The sequence below is a fragment of the Adiantum capillus-veneris genome, chromosome 8, assembly GCF_014529385.1.
Source record: "Adiantum capillus-veneris isolate H3 chromosome 8, ASM1452938v2, whole genome shotgun sequence".
Classification (NCBI taxonomy): Eukaryota; Viridiplantae; Streptophyta; class Polypodiopsida; order Polypodiales; family Pteridaceae; genus Adiantum; species Adiantum capillus-veneris.
The window spans coordinates 86537441-86556553 of record NC_140938.1 but is presented as its reverse complement, the minus strand read 5'-3'; the positions used below and the strand labels follow the sequence as shown (position 1 = coordinate 86556553).

The 19113-nt window shown below is 43.9% G+C and overlaps 1 protein-coding gene across 1 annotated transcript in view; it reads left to right on the top strand.

Moving 5' to 3' along the window:
• The window catches only part of CLUB (TRAPP II complex TRAPPC10/CLUB), a 157251-nt gene that overhangs the window by 6193 nt on the left and 131945 nt on the right, over positions 1-19113 (top strand). Inside the window, exon 3 of the mRNA XM_086518163.1 lies at positions 18511-18692. Coding sequence (XP_086374289.1) covers positions 18511-18692 — 182 coding nt within the window. The remainder of the gene's footprint in view (positions 1-18510; positions 18693-19113) is intronic.

The following is a 19113-nucleotide window of genomic DNA, read 5'->3' as shown; positions in this document are numbered from 1 at the left end:
AGATATTCCCGTTCTCAGTGCTCTTGTCATTACTTTGAATGACGCACTAGGAATACTCTGTACTCGGATGTCTCCAGTGAGAAAAACCCTCTCACTTAAAATTCCAATAATTCATTTAAAATTATTTTTCTTGGTGTTCCAAGCGAGAAAACCCTCTCACTTATAAATCCAATAATTCATTTAACTGTAGAGATCCAACTGAACTGCCGGGGAGAAACCGGAAAGATTCCAAATCTTGCTCAATGGTGAGTTGAGCTAGTCCTTTCTCAAAAGAGAACTTAAAAATTAAATTACTTAAAAATTCAATAATTCAGTAATTACCTTACCGGTTCATGTCCTTCCTCTAGTACCTCAAGGATATCCTTCATCAATCATCGAACTTACAAGCCATGTAAGAACTCGTCATTTGCATCTTTCCAACGAATTGGAAGTTTCCTCATCCGAAAATCTGTTAAGTCAATTCCGCCTTCTCATTCCCGAGAAGAGTTATCCTCCTAGAAGTCAAGCTAGGTGTCTGTGCTTGTGCATAACCTTGCGCTATTAGTCCCGAGGATATTAAACCTCTTGTATCCTCCCACATAGGGCATGTCGAGAGCATTAAGCTCATGTGTATCTTTTTGTGGCAGACAAAGTGTGCCATCTTACCAAAGTAAGTTCTTATCCTGGGCCTTTGCTTTGAGTAGGCCAATTGTTATTTGAAGATCCCTTGTGCATTGCCGCACGTCTTTCCGCGTTTTTCCTCCAGCGGGTCGTTACCACCTGCAATGTTTTTTTTACGCCTGCTTGTGTCTCATCAAGAAATTTTTACTTAGCAAGCATCTAAGACTGCTCGCAAAATCTTAGGCATATAAAAATTCTAGCCATACCATTCTGTGAACATAAGTTCAAACTCGGCCCACTTAAGGGCGAACCCGCAGCAGATCGCAATGATGTTCTCCCATATGTAGTTAAGGTAATTCTTACCATTTTAAAATGTTGGCTAGTTTTACTCTTACGAACATAATAGTTCGAATTTATTCCAGCAGGGTGTAAATGCTACTTGACCTGCTCATGGAGAAATATATACCGCAACCAAAAGTTGCTACTGTAATGGTAAAAGCACATAGTGTACTCAATGATCAACGACCATCATAAAACCTCTTCTTCGTAGAGAAACTCAAATTTCTTCTACCGAGCAGTGAGCACATCTGAAATAGAGATTCTTGTGTCGGAATATCCTTGCGTGTAAAAAGGCGCTCAAGAGAGTATAACAAACTCCCGTCCAGTTCCTTGGCATAGGTCTGCATCTTCGTGTGTTATCCATGTACCCAAAGGCGTACATAATTCTTAAGATGTGTTAAAAGTTTTGGTGAACCTGGGAAATTGCCTTCCCTCCGTAAGATCCTTAGAGCGAAGACGCTCACCTGACGATCCCTTGGCTCGATCTTAGAGCAAAACCCGTTCATCAAATAAACTAGGATTTCAATCCTTGGATTCCTCGAGCACAGGCCGTAGTCGTCGGTTGTTCCTTCCCTCATAAAGAGAGTGTTCATTCACTTGTGTGAAAAGCACTACCGTATCTTCCCTTACCGGGTAGGGGGTGTTGGTTCTTAAGGTACTCAAGCTTAGTGAAAGCTTTTCTTGGTTGAAATCTTGGAATGGTTCCTTCCTTTCTGCTGTCCTACCCGCAATAGCAGGTAATTTGTTGGTGAACTACCGGATACGAGATCAATAGTTGACCTTCCGGATGGTTGAGCAAACCAATTCATTGCATAAAGCAATGTTTCAATTCAATTCTACTCTCATAAACACTTGAGAGTGATTGTCCTGGTTAGACATGCATATCTCGTGCATAAAAGCAATACGCAGTTTATGAGTTCCTCAAAGATTTAACTTTGATCAAAGACGTGCCCCTCTCACTTAAAGTTCGAGGGTCTTCGTTTCAAAAACTCAGGAGTTAGATTGAAGTCCCTTACTCCAAACTTTCTTTGGATAGCCGCATATCCGTCGAGGAGAAATCAAAAATTCATTGTTTCTGTGTTCAATGGTTCCCGTCCCACTGCGGGGATTAGATTCTATGTACACTAAGGTGTATACTTTCAGCTTTTATTGTTGACTCCACCATCTGCTGCAAAGTATTTTGCAGATGCGTCTACAAAATTCGGGCAAAAGTCCTTCCTTGAATTTATTCATCTTTCTTTCCTTAGAGAGGATCAAGAGTGGAGCTACCTTGGCAAGAGTGAACCACTACTTGCTTGGACTTGCTCATATTTCTATTGGGCAAACCGATCCCAATCTTCTTGGATGCCTTCCTCAAAGCGTAGAGGAAAAAAAATTGTCGGAAAAATTCAGCCTTGAATTGAGTCCAAGTCTTGTTGTAAGTTCCTTGCAGAACTTTGGTATACCACCAAGTACTTGCAATCCCCTTAAGGTGTTTGGTCACATGCCTCACCTTCGACGCTGCTCAGAAATTACCGTTTGCGAAGGCAACTTCAAACTGTCGAATGAAAGCGGTAGCTTTCGGAGCATCTTCTGTTCCGTCAAAAGTATCAAACTTGACTGGAGTGTTCCTAGGTCTAGAGACCTTCTTCCTATCCTTCCCGAAATGACGGGATTTCTTGGCTTTGGTTCTGGATTGATGTTCACGGATATCTTTTGGGTTCTGAAGTATCTTGAGCATTCCGCTCCTTGGATTCTCTAGGTTCTTGAGCATCATGCTCTTGTCACCTTCGCAGAGAATCCCAAGTCTTGTGTCGACTTCTTGCAGAGAGAAAAATTTTCTCTACGAGCTTTTCCTTGCAGGACTTAGGGTTCGGCGTGCTTATTTCTCTCTTGGCTTGTCATGGCTTCTTCCTTTATCTTCCCAGAGTCGTCCTCCTTTACAGAGAAAGAGAGGAGACCATGCTCTGATACCACTGTCACAAACGGGAGTGCATAGCAATATAAAATATATTTGGATAAATAGAATTTATCACGTAATACTGAAGCTAGAGTATATATATATATATATATATATATATATATATATATATATAGAGAGAGAGAGAGAGAGAGAGAGAGAGAGAGAGAGAGAGAGAGAGAGAGAGAGAGAGAGAGAGAGAGAGAGAGAGAGAGAGAGAGAGAGAGAGAGAGAGAGAGAGATATATATATATATATATATATATAGAGAGAGAGAGAGAGAGAGAGAGAGAGAGAGAGAGAGAGAGAGAGAGAGAGAGAGAGAGAGTACTGGGGACCAAGAGATGGGCTGATCCCCCCCCCCCGTAATAGTATCTTTATTACTGAGGAGAAGTCTATACAAGCACTTGAACCGAACGTATTACCTCGTTCGTTCTAGAATAAGACTTGACGGTTCCTGTAAGCCTCGGCTTCCTATTCTTAGGGCAAAACCCTATTCCAAGGAACTTCCGTTCCTTATTCCAAATCCTTGAGAACCAAGGTTCTCGCCTCTGGATCTCACCTTCCAGACTCAGGGCATGACATCCCTGTAACTCTCTTTTCCAACTGTGTTTCCAGAGTCCTCTTCCCGCAGAACAACTCTGCTTTCCCGGACACGAAGTCCTTACTTGGGAATGCCAACTTCCGGATCACAAACTTGAGAGACTACCTCTCTCCGATCCGTGGATCTACTTCCCAAACTCAGGGACGAAACCCTTGGGCTGATCTGGCTCTAGTTCCTCAGAGTGCTTTTCTCTTGTAGAGGCTCATGCCTTCCTCTGCTCCTACTCCCTCACGAAGAGGAAGTACACCTGCAATCAAATACTTGGAGATCATAACATGAAAATCATTACCTTGAAAGTCTCGATGCTCGAAATGCAACTCGGTTCTGGAAAAGCAATTCCCCGAAAGAGATCTCTACATAGAAAATTCTCTCTTCCAATCCTACACACAAAAGAGGTGTGTTCTCGGGTTCCTTCTCGTAAATCAGCCTCGTCTACGACGTTTATGGGTTGAAAACAGAGAAAAACAGCAGCTTGTCGCGATGGAAACACGCTCAGTAGGCACTTCTTTGCAAGGGAACTTGTGCACTAGGTCCTGGCAACATCGGGTACACTTGGGGCAGCCATGGGCATCACCGGCAAACGTCTTCTTTGCGACTGAAATTTGCAGCAGCATCTTCTCCTTACGAAAACTGATCTCTTCCTCTGAGTGAGGGCATGTGATGCTTTTATAGCTCCTGGCCACGGGCACGAATAGTTGAGCGCAGTCGTTTTTTTTTCCCTCGTTGTTCTGCCAGAAAAAGAGAGAGAGAAAACGCTAGCTGATTTGCCTTATTTATCAGATGGCTGCCCACTTATTAAGTGGGCGGCCGGCGTATTTTAAAATAGTCTGAATCTGCCCAAAAACTCAATAAAACCTTATAAGTTAAAAACAATGCTTTCACAGCACTTCCCAGGCGTCCCTGGATGCAATCACACGCACAGTTGCAATGCAGACATAGAATTCCTCGCGGAAAAGCATCTGCTTTCCCGAAAAGCAATCCCGCTTTCTCAGAAAGCATCTGTTTTTCCTTAAAGTTTCCTTTGAACCCATCTTCATTCAAGTGCTTGCTTTTCCTTGTGCACAATTCCAACACAGTTCGGAATTCCTCTCGAGTATGGATATCCCCTTTCCGATGCACCCGTCACCCACCTTGTGACGCATCAGGAATACCCATCACCTAGTCACTTCCTACCGAACTTAAGGTACAATCTCCTTCGCGATGCTCTATGTCACCCATCCTATGACGCATCAGAGATGTCCGTTCCCGATGGTCAGATACTTCTTCCCGATGCTCCCTGTCACCCATCCGATGTGACGCATGAGAAGTACTCGTTCCTGGTGGCCTTATAGATATTCTCGTTCTCAGTGCTCTTGTCATTACTTTGAATGACGCACTAGGAATACTCTATACTCGGATTTCTCCAGTGAGAAAAACCCTCTGATTTAAAATTCCAGTAATTCATTTAAAATTATTTTTCTTGATGTTCCAAGCGAGAAAACCCTCTCACTTATAAATCCAATAATTGATTTAGAATTATTTTCTTGTCAAATAAAGCCAATTTAGCAACAATTGGTTTTGATTATAAAATCTCCTCCAAGAAGGTAATACTTCCAAACTGAGAGAATGTATCACTGCCATGAGTTCGTTCTTAGCATACCCTCTGATTGCACACAACAGGATCATTAGCATGACATTCATTACCCATCATGAGCATTTTATAGAGCATAGAACCCTTCTTCCCAAAACACACATTTTTCACTTATTTATTAATAAGTGACTGTTGGAAAAGTAAGTAGGGCAATTTGCTAAAGAACTATAAAAGAAACCATTGGGCACTCTGTAGAAGCAAAAGAAGCAGGGACACAAGGATGTAGGCACCCAATAGTCAGGCAGCACCTCAATAGGACCCCTAGCGTTTTCTCAAGAAGAAGAAGACCCAGATCAGCCTGGCATTTGTAGATTTCAGCAGATCAGCCTGGCGTTTTCAGAATTCAGCAGACAGCCTAGCCTTTGCAGATCCAGCCCAGACAGCTAGTAGAGAACCTAGCGTTTGCAGATTCAGCCCAGATAGCATGGCGTTTTTGCTTTTCAGCCCTTAACCTCGGCAGATCCGACGTGATCTACTAGCAGATTGTTGCCGCAAGTGCCACTTTGTTGCAGATTTGCTAGTAGACAGTTTTCAACCCAAAACAGCCCAGCGCTTTGCAATTCAGCAAGATCAAGCGTTTTGCATTTTCAGCCATAGTTAGACTTGGCGGTTGTAGATCCAAACCGCAGTGCCGCCACAAAAGAGATTCCCAGGAGAGTATTTAGCATTTCCAGTTTTCAGCCTTGATGCCGTCGTTGTCAAAACCATCGTCGTCGTCGACATCGTCATCATCATCGCAGTCTCTATTTTGACGACGACACCTTCGTCATCGTCATCGCAGATCCCTATCTTGACGTCGACACCTTCGTCGCCATCGTTGCAGATCTCGTATTTGATGAAGACACTGATGAGCGCGCAGCAGTGTGTGCAAGTGATAGAGCACGAGGAGATGTGCAGGAGCTGTGTTTGGAGAGGTGGCTATGGCCTGCAGAGAAGGGGGGGCTAGGGAACGAAGTTGCAGAGAGAGAGAGAGAGAGCGCTACTCGATTTGTAAAGGGGAATAAGTGAGTGAGCGAATTGGCTCACATTCCCTTTATTAAAAGTATAGGACCATTTTTAAGTCAGTGGCCAAGTTCAATGTGAACTTGGCCAAAGGTTAGTAACCTTTAAAAATGTACATAAAAGGGGTCATTCGGGCCTTTAACCAAACAACCTCCCACTTAAAGGCATAAATGACGCCTTTAAGCTACGTGACTCCCACCATCTGTATGCATAGCTGATGTTGTGCTTTGGGTAAGCACTTAGTGAGAGCATCTGCTGGATTTTGTGATGTATGGACCTTAACCAATGTGATAAGGCCATCCTCAAGCACTTCTCGAATGAAGTGATATCGCACATCAATATGCTTTGTGCGTGCATGAAACATGGCATTCTTTGCCAGACATATGGCACTCTGGCTATCACATCCAAGCATAGGTGCCTAACACCAAATTCACTGCATAGACGTGCTAACCAAATGGCTTCTTTGGAAGCCTCAGTGGCTGAAATATATTCAGCCTCTGTCGTAGACAATGCAACGATCTTTTGCAATCTAGAACACCATGAAACAACACCTCCTGCAAGAGTAAACACATAGCCACTTGTGGATTTCCGTGTATCCACATCACCAGCCATGTCAGTCACACAAAATCCCTTCAATTCCAATGGTCCTTTACCATAGCAGAGGCATTTGTTTTTAGTCCCTTTCAAGTACCTCATAATGGACTTCACTGCATCCCAATGCAACCTGCCTGGATTAGCCATAAACTGGCTCACAACTCCCACTGCATGGGCTATGTCAGGCCTAGTAGCAACCATAGCATACATAAGTGAACCACAAGCTGAAGCGTAAGGCCCACTTTGCATGTCATTGGCTTCTTCCTTCGACTTGGGGCAATCATCCTTGGAGATTTTGACATATGGCTGTAATGGCACGCCAAGCGGCTTTGCTTCAGCCATGTTAAATCTGTCCAGCACTTTTTCAATGTACTTTTCTTGCGACAAATACAATATGTGCTGGTCCCTTTGCCTTCTAACACGCACTCCAAGTATATGTTCAGCTGCCCCAAGGTCTTTCATTGAAAATGCAGATTTCAACTGCCCTTTAAGAGCATCAACAGTGCTTCTTTTCTTTGCAACTATCAACATATCATCCACATAGAGCACAAGAATGATAGGGCTGCCATCCTCATCACGTTTGGTATACAAACAATGGTTTGCATGGCTTCTTTTGTAACCATGTTTGAGCATGAAGCGGTCAAACCTCTTGTACCATTGTCTACATGATTGTTTTAGCCCATACAAGCTTCTATTGAGCATACATACCAAATGTTCCTTGCCAGGAATAACAAAACCCTCGGGTTGCTTCATGTAAAGCTCTTCCTCCACATCACCATGCAAGAAAGCGGTATGTACATCCATTTGGTCCATTTCCAAATCAAGGGCAGCCACCATGGCAAACAATACACGCAAAGTGGTCATCTTCACTACAGGAGAGAACACTTCCTGAAAGTCTATGCCCTTGGTCTGAACATATCCCTTTGCAACCAACCTTGCCTTATACTTGGGTTTTGCATCAACTGTCTTGATTTTATACACCCATTTGTTAGGAATAGCCTTCCTTCCTTTGGGCAATTCCACCAAATCTTAAGTATGATTAGCATGCAAAGCTTTAATCTCTTCCTGCATAGCAAGCTTCCACTTGTCGCTGTGCTCACATATCTTTGCCTCTCTATACGTAAGAGGCTCTCCCTCATCTGTCAACATAATGTAATGCAAAGAGGGATCATATTTGCTCACAGGCCGTTTTGGACGAGTAGACCGCCTCACCCAATGATCCACATTATCCGGTAATGGGTCTACATCAAGTGGCATGATAAAATCATCAACAATGGGCTGCTGTACATCATTTTCAGCACCATTTTCAGCATTGTTTCGTGGCTGCAAATGCCCTTCAGGAGCCTCAACTTGCTGCCCAACATCTTCTGGATCAAACACCATTGGATCATCTACATTTTCAGCCATATGTGGTGCATCTTGAGGGTCAAGAATAGGCCTAACAGGTGGCTGGTCATGCTGAAATTTGACCCTTTTATGGTCATGCTTTGAGGCACAATTGTTTTGAAGCAGCCTTGCCTCATTAAAAACAACATCGCGGCTGTGTACAACCCTTTTGAGCTGAGGTAACCAAATCCTGTAACCCATTTTGCCTTCTTCACCATATCCCATGAAGAGGCCTTTAATGGACTTGGCATCTAGTTTGCTTCTCAACTCAGGTCTAACATGCACAAAAGCTTCGCAACCAAAAATGCGTAAGTGATCATATGAAGCAGGCTTGCCAGACCAAACCTCTTCAGAGATGTCACCTTTCAAAGACATGTGAGGGGATCGATTGCATATATGCACTGCAATTTTCAAAGCTTCTCCCCAAAATCCATGAGAGAGATTAGCTGTGGACAACATGCATCTCACCCTCTCACAAAGTGTCCTATTGAATCTTTCAACCACACCATTAGAAGAGGGGCTGTATGGCACAGTAAGCTCCCTCTTCATGCCCAAATTTTGTGAGCCCAAATTTTCACAAAATTTGTTAAATTCAGCACTTGTGAACTCCCCCCCATTGTCCGTACGCAAGCATTTCTGCTTTCTACCTGTTTGGGTGGTCACAAATGCATGAAATTTCTTAAACGCAGCAAAGGCTTCATCCTTAGATTTAAGCAAATAAACCCAAATTTTCCTAGAATGATCATCAACAAAGGAGACAAAATAGCATGCACCTCCCACAGACTTAGTAGGCATGCTACATACATCAGAATGTACAAGATCAAGCACACAAGATTTACGAGAGAAAAAATAGGGTGAAGTACTCGGCTGCATAAGACTCTTTTCCAAAAGGTCTTTCACTTGGTTCATAATCTCTTTATTCTGGGCTTGGCTCACATGGTATGTCACAAAACGGGCACCACGTGCCAATAGAAAAGAACAGACTGAACGCACTATTAGCACTTCATTAACAATTGAACTGAGAGAGAGAGAGAGAGAGAGACGACACGTGCAACACGGAGTGGCGGAATTCCACCCCAGAGAGTATTGGCCCCAAACCTTGGCGTTCCTTTCGGTATTTCTTTATATTGCATCAACACAGTACAAGCCGGTACTCTAGACTCTGCACCTTCTCTAGGAAGCATGCCAGAGAATGAGCCCTAACCTCATATTTAAAGGCCCTTGGCCTGAAAAGCAGTTACAGTGAAAAGCCTTCAAAACTCAAAAGCTTCTGGTCCCAAAAGCAATGCCAAAAGCTGCCAGCGTAATTTACGGAAATCCGTACAGCCTACCACGTAATCAGTTAGCACAAATTGATGAAATCCGTACAGCCTGCCACGTCATCATGACAGCGCAATTTTTGAAAATTTGCCGTACAGCTGCCACGTCATCAACTTTGCGTATGTGTGTGTGTGAGTCTTGCTTTATTTTAATCCCTTTATGTTACTTGGGCCCATCGGACGGGGTCCCCATAAGTTGGTAGGACTTCTTCTTCTGCTACTTGTTCTTCTTAGGGTTTAGGCGCCTCGGCCGGCATCTGTAAGTTTGCCCCATTCTTCAGGGCTTTGACACGTCAGCAGTTTGTGACACGGTAAGGTGGCCGGTTCGGTGGTGTGCTTCAAGGTATCAGATCAATAGTATGATCCTTAGGTCGAGATGGTGGCAACTCGCCTGGCAGGCCCTCAGAAAAGCAATCGGCATGAGTGTGGAGAAAATTTTGGCGTTCTTTATCAAGTTCAGACATATTTGTTTTGTGTTCATCATTTAACTCTTTCAAATAGATAGAGTAAACAAACAGACTGGATTTCATTAATTTGGAAACGGTTGAAGCCGATACAATAGGGACAGACTCGCCCTTCAGTTTCACATCAAGTACAATTTTTTGGCCCTTTTTATTTGTCAAAGTCGCTTTCTTCGCCCGATAATCGACCATGGCGTTGTCCTTATGTTACCAAGAGACTCCAAGGAGGATGTCACAACCTTCCAAGGGCATTATGTAAAAGTCCTCGTGCTCCAAATACCCCTGACAATGCAACCGAAGTTTGCTAATGACAGGTGTAATGGCTATGTCCCGACCAAGTGCCGCTAGAACTGCCTCTGCTGGTGGTCCCATCCGATCGGGTGTAATCTCGAGCTGCGCAGCCAATTCAGGTGAAATGAAGTTGGCCTTGGCTCCTCCATCAAAGAAAATCAGGGCTTCTTGATCTTTCACTTTGCCCCAAGCTTGGCAAAGTTGTGTACTTTTATCAATTGTGCTTGGGTCAGTACCCATGCAATCTGGAACCAGTCCTGCTTTCATCTTGCCTTTTCTGCCACGTTCCTCTACTGCCTCGAGTTCTCTGGCCTGTCTTCATTCTGTTCTTGCTGTGCCTTTTTAGGGCACTTCGTGGAGACGTGCCCATGTTCCCCGCATCCAAAACACTTCCCCTCTTTGATGTAATTGGCCCTCTCTCGAAGAGTGAGCCGTGGTCGTGTATCCTTGTCTTTCTTTTCTTGGGAACTCTTTCTCTTTCTACTTTCATTGTGAGAAGTCTGTTGGGTTCTCTGAGTCAAGATCTCATAAGTGGGTAAAGTCAAATCTCGCGAATGTATCGCAAAACCCCGTTTCTTGAATAGAATTTGACTTTTGTTCCAAGTAGTCTTGTAAGGTGCAGTGGAAGTGAATGTTGAACTTTGCTCAAGATGAGTGCTCCGAATTGTGCTCAAGGGTTCCTTTTACTTACGGAAGGGAGAGCCTTCCGTTCCTTTAGTGAGAGAGTGCAATGATCACAAACAAAGTGAATGACACTGTGAATGAAGGTGCTAAGACTGAGGATAGAGAGAGAAGAATGCGACACCAGAAAAGTTGTCAAACCCTCCTCCAAGGGTCCCACTCTCTATGGCGAGAGCGGTCTACTATTGATTTCACAAATCTCTACAATGCAATGGACTTGCCGACGATGTCGACGACGATGAGGACGGCGACGAGACGGGCTAAAAACTGAAAACGCTATGGGCTGAAATCTGCGTTTTCCGGGCTGAATCTGCAAACGCTGGCTGATCTAACCGTGCGGCGAGGATCTGCTGCGGGAAGGTGAGATCTGCGAGGTTTGGGACTTGCGGTGCAGAGTCTAGATGCTGAAAACTGAAAATGCCGGGAATCCGCAAACGCTGAGGGAAGTCTGCAAGTGCAAAAACGTTGGGCTGATTTAAGGTCTGATGAAAAAACGCTAGGGATCTTGCTGTGTCTTTCTGTCGCCAGGCTGATCTGCAAATGCAAAACATTGGGCTGATCTGTAATGCTGAAAAACGCTGGTCCTTGTTGGCTGAAAACGCGAGGTTGCCTGCCGGGGGGTCTTGCTGAGAAGGTGCATTGTCGGATGCCTGATCTCTACTGCCTCTTCTGCCAGAAAGTGCTAGTGCTAGCTTTTCTTATTTACATGCTTGGTCAAATTGCGCTGCCCAGTTTCCCAACAAAAGTCACTTCATAATAATAAGTGAAAATTAGCTAAATAGGGAAAATAGGTCTGTGCACTGTAAAAATGCTCTTGATGGGTTCTGATGGTAATCTGATGATCATGCTGTGTGCAACCAGAGGATATGCATCTACTCTGAGTGCCTGGACATGCACGTTCTGCGAATAGACTCACAAAAGTGCCGGAACACTTCCTAAGCTAACTGAAGTGAACCCTAGTCCTGAAGTAGCTTGTCCACGTACACATAGGGTTAGATGTGCATGTGACATCCCCTCCTTTTCAAAGTGAGGTACTGATACCGAACTGTATGGCGTCGAGGGAGATCGCCAACAGCATCTGGAATCCTGGAAAGGACTCTTTGCCGGCCCACATCTGATGCGTGGGTCATGCGATACTTGAACTTCATAAAGGTCTGCAATGCTTGCTTCTTTGGGCCGCGCCAAAAGCGACACAAAGTCATCTGTGGCTCCTTCAATGCTTCAACTTCGTCTATAGTCACGCATCTACCTTCTTCAAGAATCTCCGAGGATGAAAATTCCTTAAACCACTTCCAACACAAAAACATGAACATACCCATTCCATGTAAAGTGACTGGAAAAATTAGTCTTCTTTAAAGACTGTGCATGCAATGTAGATGAACATATAGACAGAGTGCTAAACCGTTCATCAAACACATGCAAACAATGGGGTCGAATCTTGACTTTCTGATCTAAATCAATCAACTGTGGCAAATCACAACGGAAATGCCGATGCTTGATGCTCAATCCTTCTTGTGCTCTTTCGGATATTGTGTCATGCCAAGGAAGAGACATGGACATCAGAATGTGAATTCCTTGGGTGCAAACATTTCATCTTTTCATGAGTAATCCGCATACATCCGTGCTCATTCATGAGTGAATCGTGTTCATCGTACAATATGGCATGCCTAAGAAAAGGGATCACATAAGGACGGTGACTAAAATACAACAAACCATCACGAATGAAACACTCCAACAACCATCACTCGAACAATGCGTGCTGACTAATCATGCGCACACAAAATACTGCCTGTGGGGGTTCTTGGGACCTCGACTGGAGAGCCAAGATCGGTTCTTCGTGATCGATCTAATCTGCAATGAGGTTAGCTTCACTAGACAAAGTATCAACTAAACCATCATCCTTGTGAACAATCACATCCTGATCATGCAAATCATCATGCTTATCATTATCATGCAATTTATCATGCTTATCATTATCATGCAATTCATCATGCTTGTGAATAATCACATCTTGATCATACAAATCATGTGTGTCGTGCTTTGGAGAAGAAAAGACTGAGAGAGTCTCCTTCTCCCGGTTCTTTTCAATCTGCGGCTGCACATTAGAAAATAGTAGGACCAACTGTTGCATGCGTTGGTCTCTCTGCGCTTCACGCTCTTCGTGCTCGCGTTCCAATTCGGCTTTTCGTTCTTTGTGCTCGAGATCCAATTCTGCCTTTCTTTCTTTGGCCGCCAAGCGTAGTTGTTCGCGCTCACGCTCTATGGTTGCCATTCTTTCTTTGTGTTCACGATCAAATTCTGCCTTTCTTTCTGCTTTTCTTTCTTCGTGTTCACGATCAAATGCTGTCTTTCTTTCTTCGCGCTCGCGCTCCAAGGTAGCGCATTGTGCTTCATGTCGTAACTTCATATCCATCATCGTCTTGACCAAAGCCTCCATAAGATTTGGTGCAATCCTTGGCGTAGATGGGGAAGGGGGAGGGTCAGAAAATCCTCCTGGTAGGGAAAATTCTTCTTCGCCACTTCCATGCTCATCACCTCCATGCGAAGTATCCATTCCGCTTCGGGTAATGACCATACACTGAAGTCTTGGGTTCTTAAGTTCAGGAGGAACTTGGGTTCTTGTGGTTCTTGGGTTATTGAGGGTCTTGAGTTCTTGAGGTTCTTCTTTAGCTTGCAATCTGTGTTAGAGAAGGATCTTCTCTTACCCGAGCTCCTCTTTCCCACGGGCGCACCCCTTGGCGGACTTGCACTCACACCAAGGTTACTTTTTCCCACCTCACGTCGATTGGCCGGTTGCTAAGTGCACAGTCCACTCTCAATGAGTGAAAAGAGAAACAAGGGGGGGTTGGACAAGCCCTTCTTTCTTGGGTTTCCTGTCACTCTTCAAAAACATGATAAGGAATCGACACGCCCAAGAGGACTTGGGTTACGTGCCACCGCAACAAGCATTTTTTTTTTTTTTTTTTTGTGGTTCTCTCCGTGAGTGATAGAGAACACTGCCAAAGCTCTGATACAAATGTAAGGTGCAACGGAAGTGAATGTTGAACTTTGCTGAACTTTGCTCAAGATGAGTGCTCCGAACTGTGCTCAAGGGTTCCTTTTACTTACGGAAGGGAGAGCCTTCCGTTACTTTAGTGAGAGAGTGCTATGATCACAAACAAAGTGAATGATCTTGTATCTGCTGAATTCTGACTCTATGTCGATGACGGCGGCGACGACGACGCACTAAAAACGCAGATGCTGAAATCTGCGTTTTCCGGGCTGAATTTGCAAACTCTGGCTGATCTGACCGTGCGGCGAGGATCTGTTGCAGGAAGGTGAGATCTACGAGGTTTGGGACTTTGGGTGCGGAGTCTAGATGCTGAAAACTGAAAACGATGATGCAAATCTTGTGTTCTGTCGTCGGGAATCTGCAAACGCTGAGGGAAGTCTGCAAGTGCAAAAACGCTGGGCTGATTTGAGGTCTGATGCAAAAACGCTAGGGATCCTATCGTGTCCTACTGTTGCAAGGTTGATCTGCAAATGCAAAACACTGGGCTGATTTGTAATGCTGAAAAATGTTGGTCCTTGTTGGCTGAAAACTCTAGGTTGCCTGCGGGGGGGTCTTGCTGAGAAGGTGCACTGTCGGACGCGTGGTCCCTGCTGCCTCTTTTGCCAAAAAGTGCTAGCGCTAGCTTTTCTTATATACATGCTTGGTCAAATTGCCCTACCCAGTTTCCCAATAAGTGAAAATTGGCTAAATAGGGAAAATAGGTCTGTGCACTGTAAAAATGCTCCTGATGGGTTTTGATGGTAATTTGATGATCATGCTATGTACAACCAGAGGATATGCATCTACTCTAAGTGCCTGGACATGCACGGTCTGCGAACAGACTCACAAAAGTGCCAGAACACTTCCTAAGCTAACTGAACTGGACCCTAGTCATGAAGTAGCTTGTCCACGTACACATAGGGTTAGATGTGCATCTGACAAGTAGTCTCGGATCTTTGTAGGAAGTCCGTAGCAAAACCGCTCAATCTGTTCCTTAAATGAGACGTTCTTAAATGAAGAGGTTGGTAGAAAAGAGTTCCAAAATCTCTCGCAATAAGCGTCCAAAGAATCTCCCTTGGTCATCCGAAGATGATTCCAAGTGGTTCGTATATCTCGTTCCTAGTCCCGGGTCAGCCAAGAAGAAATAAATAGCCTTTTGAATTTCAACCATTTAACTGGAGCTTCCTTCCTCAAAAGAAGAGTGGACCACCATGTTCGAGCATTTCCCTTGAAGAAAGAGGTAGCCCTCCTGATCTTTGGAGTGCTTTGAGTAATGCCCTCCAGAGAAAGCTATGTGAAACTGCTGAATGAAGGCCAAAGCCCTCAGAGCATCTCGGAACCCAGAAAAGGATTCAAACTTAATCGACTCTCCACCTTCTTTGAATTCTTTCACTTTCTTGCTTTTGTCTTCGAGAAAGTTCTATCGGTTGGCTCTGTAAAAATGCTTCTTCTTTGCATAAAACATGTGATCATCGGAGTTCGAACTGTCTGAGGATGACTCCTCTGTAGAACTGCCAGAAACTGGGCGAAATCTGGGCTTCTTTGCCTTTTTCTTGCCCTTTCCGAAGCTTTGCTTTTCGCTTCGCTTTTTCCCTTTTCTGTCTTCCTCGCTCGAGTCAGAAGAGCTAGAAGAACTGTCAGAAGAAGAAGAAGAAATGGGTAGTCCTTTAAATCGTACACACTTCTTTTGTTTTCTTGCCGATGCAAAAGAAGATTGACGACCCAAATAACCCGGGAAGTCAGTCCCTTTCTTATGCTTTTTCTCTTGCTTTTTGGATTTGTTGTTTGCGTCCAAAAATTGACTAATCTGTGCCTGAACCACCGCTTGTAATTCTTGCTCTGTAAACATCCTCAGAGAAGGAGGTTACTTGATTGCCGGTTTGATGGGTGGTTGTGTGGCTTTCTACCACTAGGTGTGCACTTCTGCGATGGATTACTGAGACAAAATTTTGCAAATTTTAGATCCTTCGCAATTATAATCATTTGCTTTGTTGCCTCGTCAACTAGCTGTGGACGCTCCATCTCTTCAATCTCGAATTGAGTAGGCAGAGGTGGCCCGTACTCTTCCTCTGTTTGTTCATCAAAATCTTCTTTGTGATCTCCTCCCGCATTAGCAGATGCAGAAGAGGTCGACTGATTCTTGTTGGAATCTATAAGTGCCATGAGAAGAAGGATCGGATTTCCCGGTAGAAGAGAAATCGGCCGCGCTCTGATACCACTGTAACAGACTTGGACACCCCAAGTAAAGATTCTACCGCGACACAACAGAGATTTACTTCAACATAATTCACAAAGATGACACGGGCCAGCGTAGTTCCGTGCCCAGAGGTATTGGCCCCAAAGATTGGTGCCCCTTTTGGTATTTCTTTTTATATTAATCTGTGTTTTGGTGCCCCTTTTGGTATTTCTTTTTATATTAATCTGCAAATTTCAGATCCTTCGCAATTATAATCATCTGCTTTGGTGCCTCGTCAACTAGCTGTCGACGCTCCATCTCTTCAATCTCGAATTGAGTAGGCAGAGGTGGCCCGTACTCTTCCTCTGTTTGTTCATCAAAATCTTCTTTGTGATCTCCTCCCGATTAGCAGATGCAGAAGAGGTCGACTGATTCTTATTGGAATCCATAAGTGCCATGAGAAAAAGGATCGGATTTCCCGATAGAAGAGAAATCGGCTGCGCTCTGATACCACTGTAACAAACTTGGACACCCCAAGTAAAGATTCTACCGCGACACAACAGAGATTTACTTCAAAACAGTTCACAAAGATGACACGGCCCGGCGTAGTTCTGTGCCCAGAGGTATTGGCCGCAAAGATTGGTGCCCCTTTCGGTATTTCTTTTTATATTAATTTGTGTTCAAAGTACAAGAGAGAGTAGGCAAGCGCTCACTCTCAGACTCTGCGTCCAGATGCTCTGAGAAGTGAGGCCTAGCCCACTTATTTATAAGTACAAGGGATGCCCAAAAGCAGAGCCCCAAAATCTCAAACTCAAAAGCAAAGTTCCCAAAGATAATGGTCTTCCAAAAGCTTTCAAAATTTAAAGCATCAAGCTCCAAAAGCTAGCCAGGGTAAATTGCGCAGATGCATACAACGTACGGATTGCCACGTCATCAGCGTGAAATTTGGCGCATTTTTTGCCGCAAAATCCGGGCTGCCACGTCAGCAGTCAGTCAGCCGTCCGTACTGGCTGCCACATCAGCATGTGTTTGTGTATGTGGGCATTGCCATGTCATCAATTTGTGACATATACAGTTGCCACATCATGGACATAAAACATGGAAATCTGTACAGTCCTGCCATGTCAGCAGTGCTAGCGTAATTTTCGGGCTATCCGTACATCAATCCCACATCATCAGCTGATTACAAGAGATTGAGTGTGTGTGTGTGGTCTTGCTTTATTTTAATGCCTTTAGGTCCCCTGGGATCCATTGGATGGGGTCTTATAAGTTGGTGGGAACTCTTCTTTAAAAATAGGCCACTCGGCGAGACTTTGAAAGTTGGTAAAACTTCTTCCGCTGCTTTTGCTTCTTCTGCTGCTTCTAGGGTTTAGGCCCCTCAGCCGGGATCTGCAAGTCGGCTTACGTCTTCAGTGGCTTGACACGTCAGCAGTTTGTGACACTGAGGCTAGCGGATTGATCTCTTGTCCCATCTATATAAGTAATGATATGCTTTGCTGAAGTTGAGGGGACTCCGTGCCAATGCTAGACTAGCCGTGTTGGCAGTCTCAAACTGACCCTTGTAGCAGCCTCTCCCCAATGGATAGACAATCACAATTTTGGGAAAAGGTCGGCACAGAAAGGTAGCTTTGAGGAAGTCTGCTGGCAGCCTCTCTTGGATGCTTTTGATGTAGTCACTGAACTGTGAATGGAACTGAGCGTATGTACGGAGAGTTTGATCCCAATGGGCAGGGGTCAGCTTTATAGTAATAAAGTGACCTTTAGCTTTGCAACTAGGAGGCGCCCAGTTTAGGGCTGAGCAGTCGTTAAAAAGTGACAGGTGGCAATAAATGTGCCACCTCATCTGAAATGGACCAAAAAAAGGGTCAACTGAAGTCTGACTAAATAAAAGATCTAGGACAATAATAATGGATGAGAATGCATATGCAGGGGCAATCAAGGAAAGGGTCAGTTCACGAGTAAAAGGTTTAGGACAATTATAATGGATGAGGAATGAGGATGGATTAATTGGGTCATACAACCATGAGATGCAACATGGGATGCCACAATCTGGTGATAATATCTCTCCATCAGATTGTCCGCCATCTGCCAGCCATGCTCCTCGCATTCCGTTGCAAGCTCCATATGGCATATGGAATCAACATGTTAATTTCCTTGAGAAGTTTTCAGTTGGACACATACTTTATCAAAAGTCTTGTTCTTTTGAGTAAATTACAAACTTACATGACACTTGTATGTACAAAGGCAAGAGGTCCATGCCTTGGTTGTTTGCAGCAGTTTGTTTTTTTGAGTTTGTTTTGCTAGGTGGATGCTGTTTATTCTTGACTCTTGTCAGACCTAGTACTTGTGACAACTATGCACTATTTAGGCATTCCATACAAGCAAGCCTAGTCTGACTTTTTGCGGCTTAGTATTGCTTTTAGCATTAAAAAGTTTTGCTTAATTAAAAAAATTGCAGGATCTGGAGGAGTATAAGTCAACCCTGAAGCCAAGATTAAAGCTAATAACTCAAAATGAGGAGCGAGAATGGTTTATTGTGTTTGTATCGAAGGCTCAACTTGCAAATGATCAGGCAGGGAAGCTAACAAGAAAGATTTACAACAAAATTGAGGTGGATTTCAGCAACAAAAAACGAGAAAGGTGAAAAAGGTGTTTTATTGTTCGTTTTGGTTGAGTGCCTTCCAGTGTCTTTCATGCTGCCTAAAATGTCGTGGTTTTTGTTTATTAGCTTTAGACCCCACCTTTAAAAAAAAAAAAAAGTGACAGTACATGGATATTGATCTTGTGGATAAGACTATGATTTTATGTCTTGCTTGTTGTTCTGACATAAGTTTTGGGATTTCTCTAGGTGTTCAAATTTGATTGCTTCTTAAAATCTGTGACATTGGCTTGACTTGTCAGCACCTTCAATTGCACACAGATAGTCAAAAAGCAATGCAAATACATAGAATGATTTTGGGTAGATTCTATTTGTCCGTGTGTGCAAGTTTTATAGAATTAGACTGTTCAGTATGCGGCCTAGTTGACATTCACCTTCACCTTATTCAGGTAATGAGAAAAA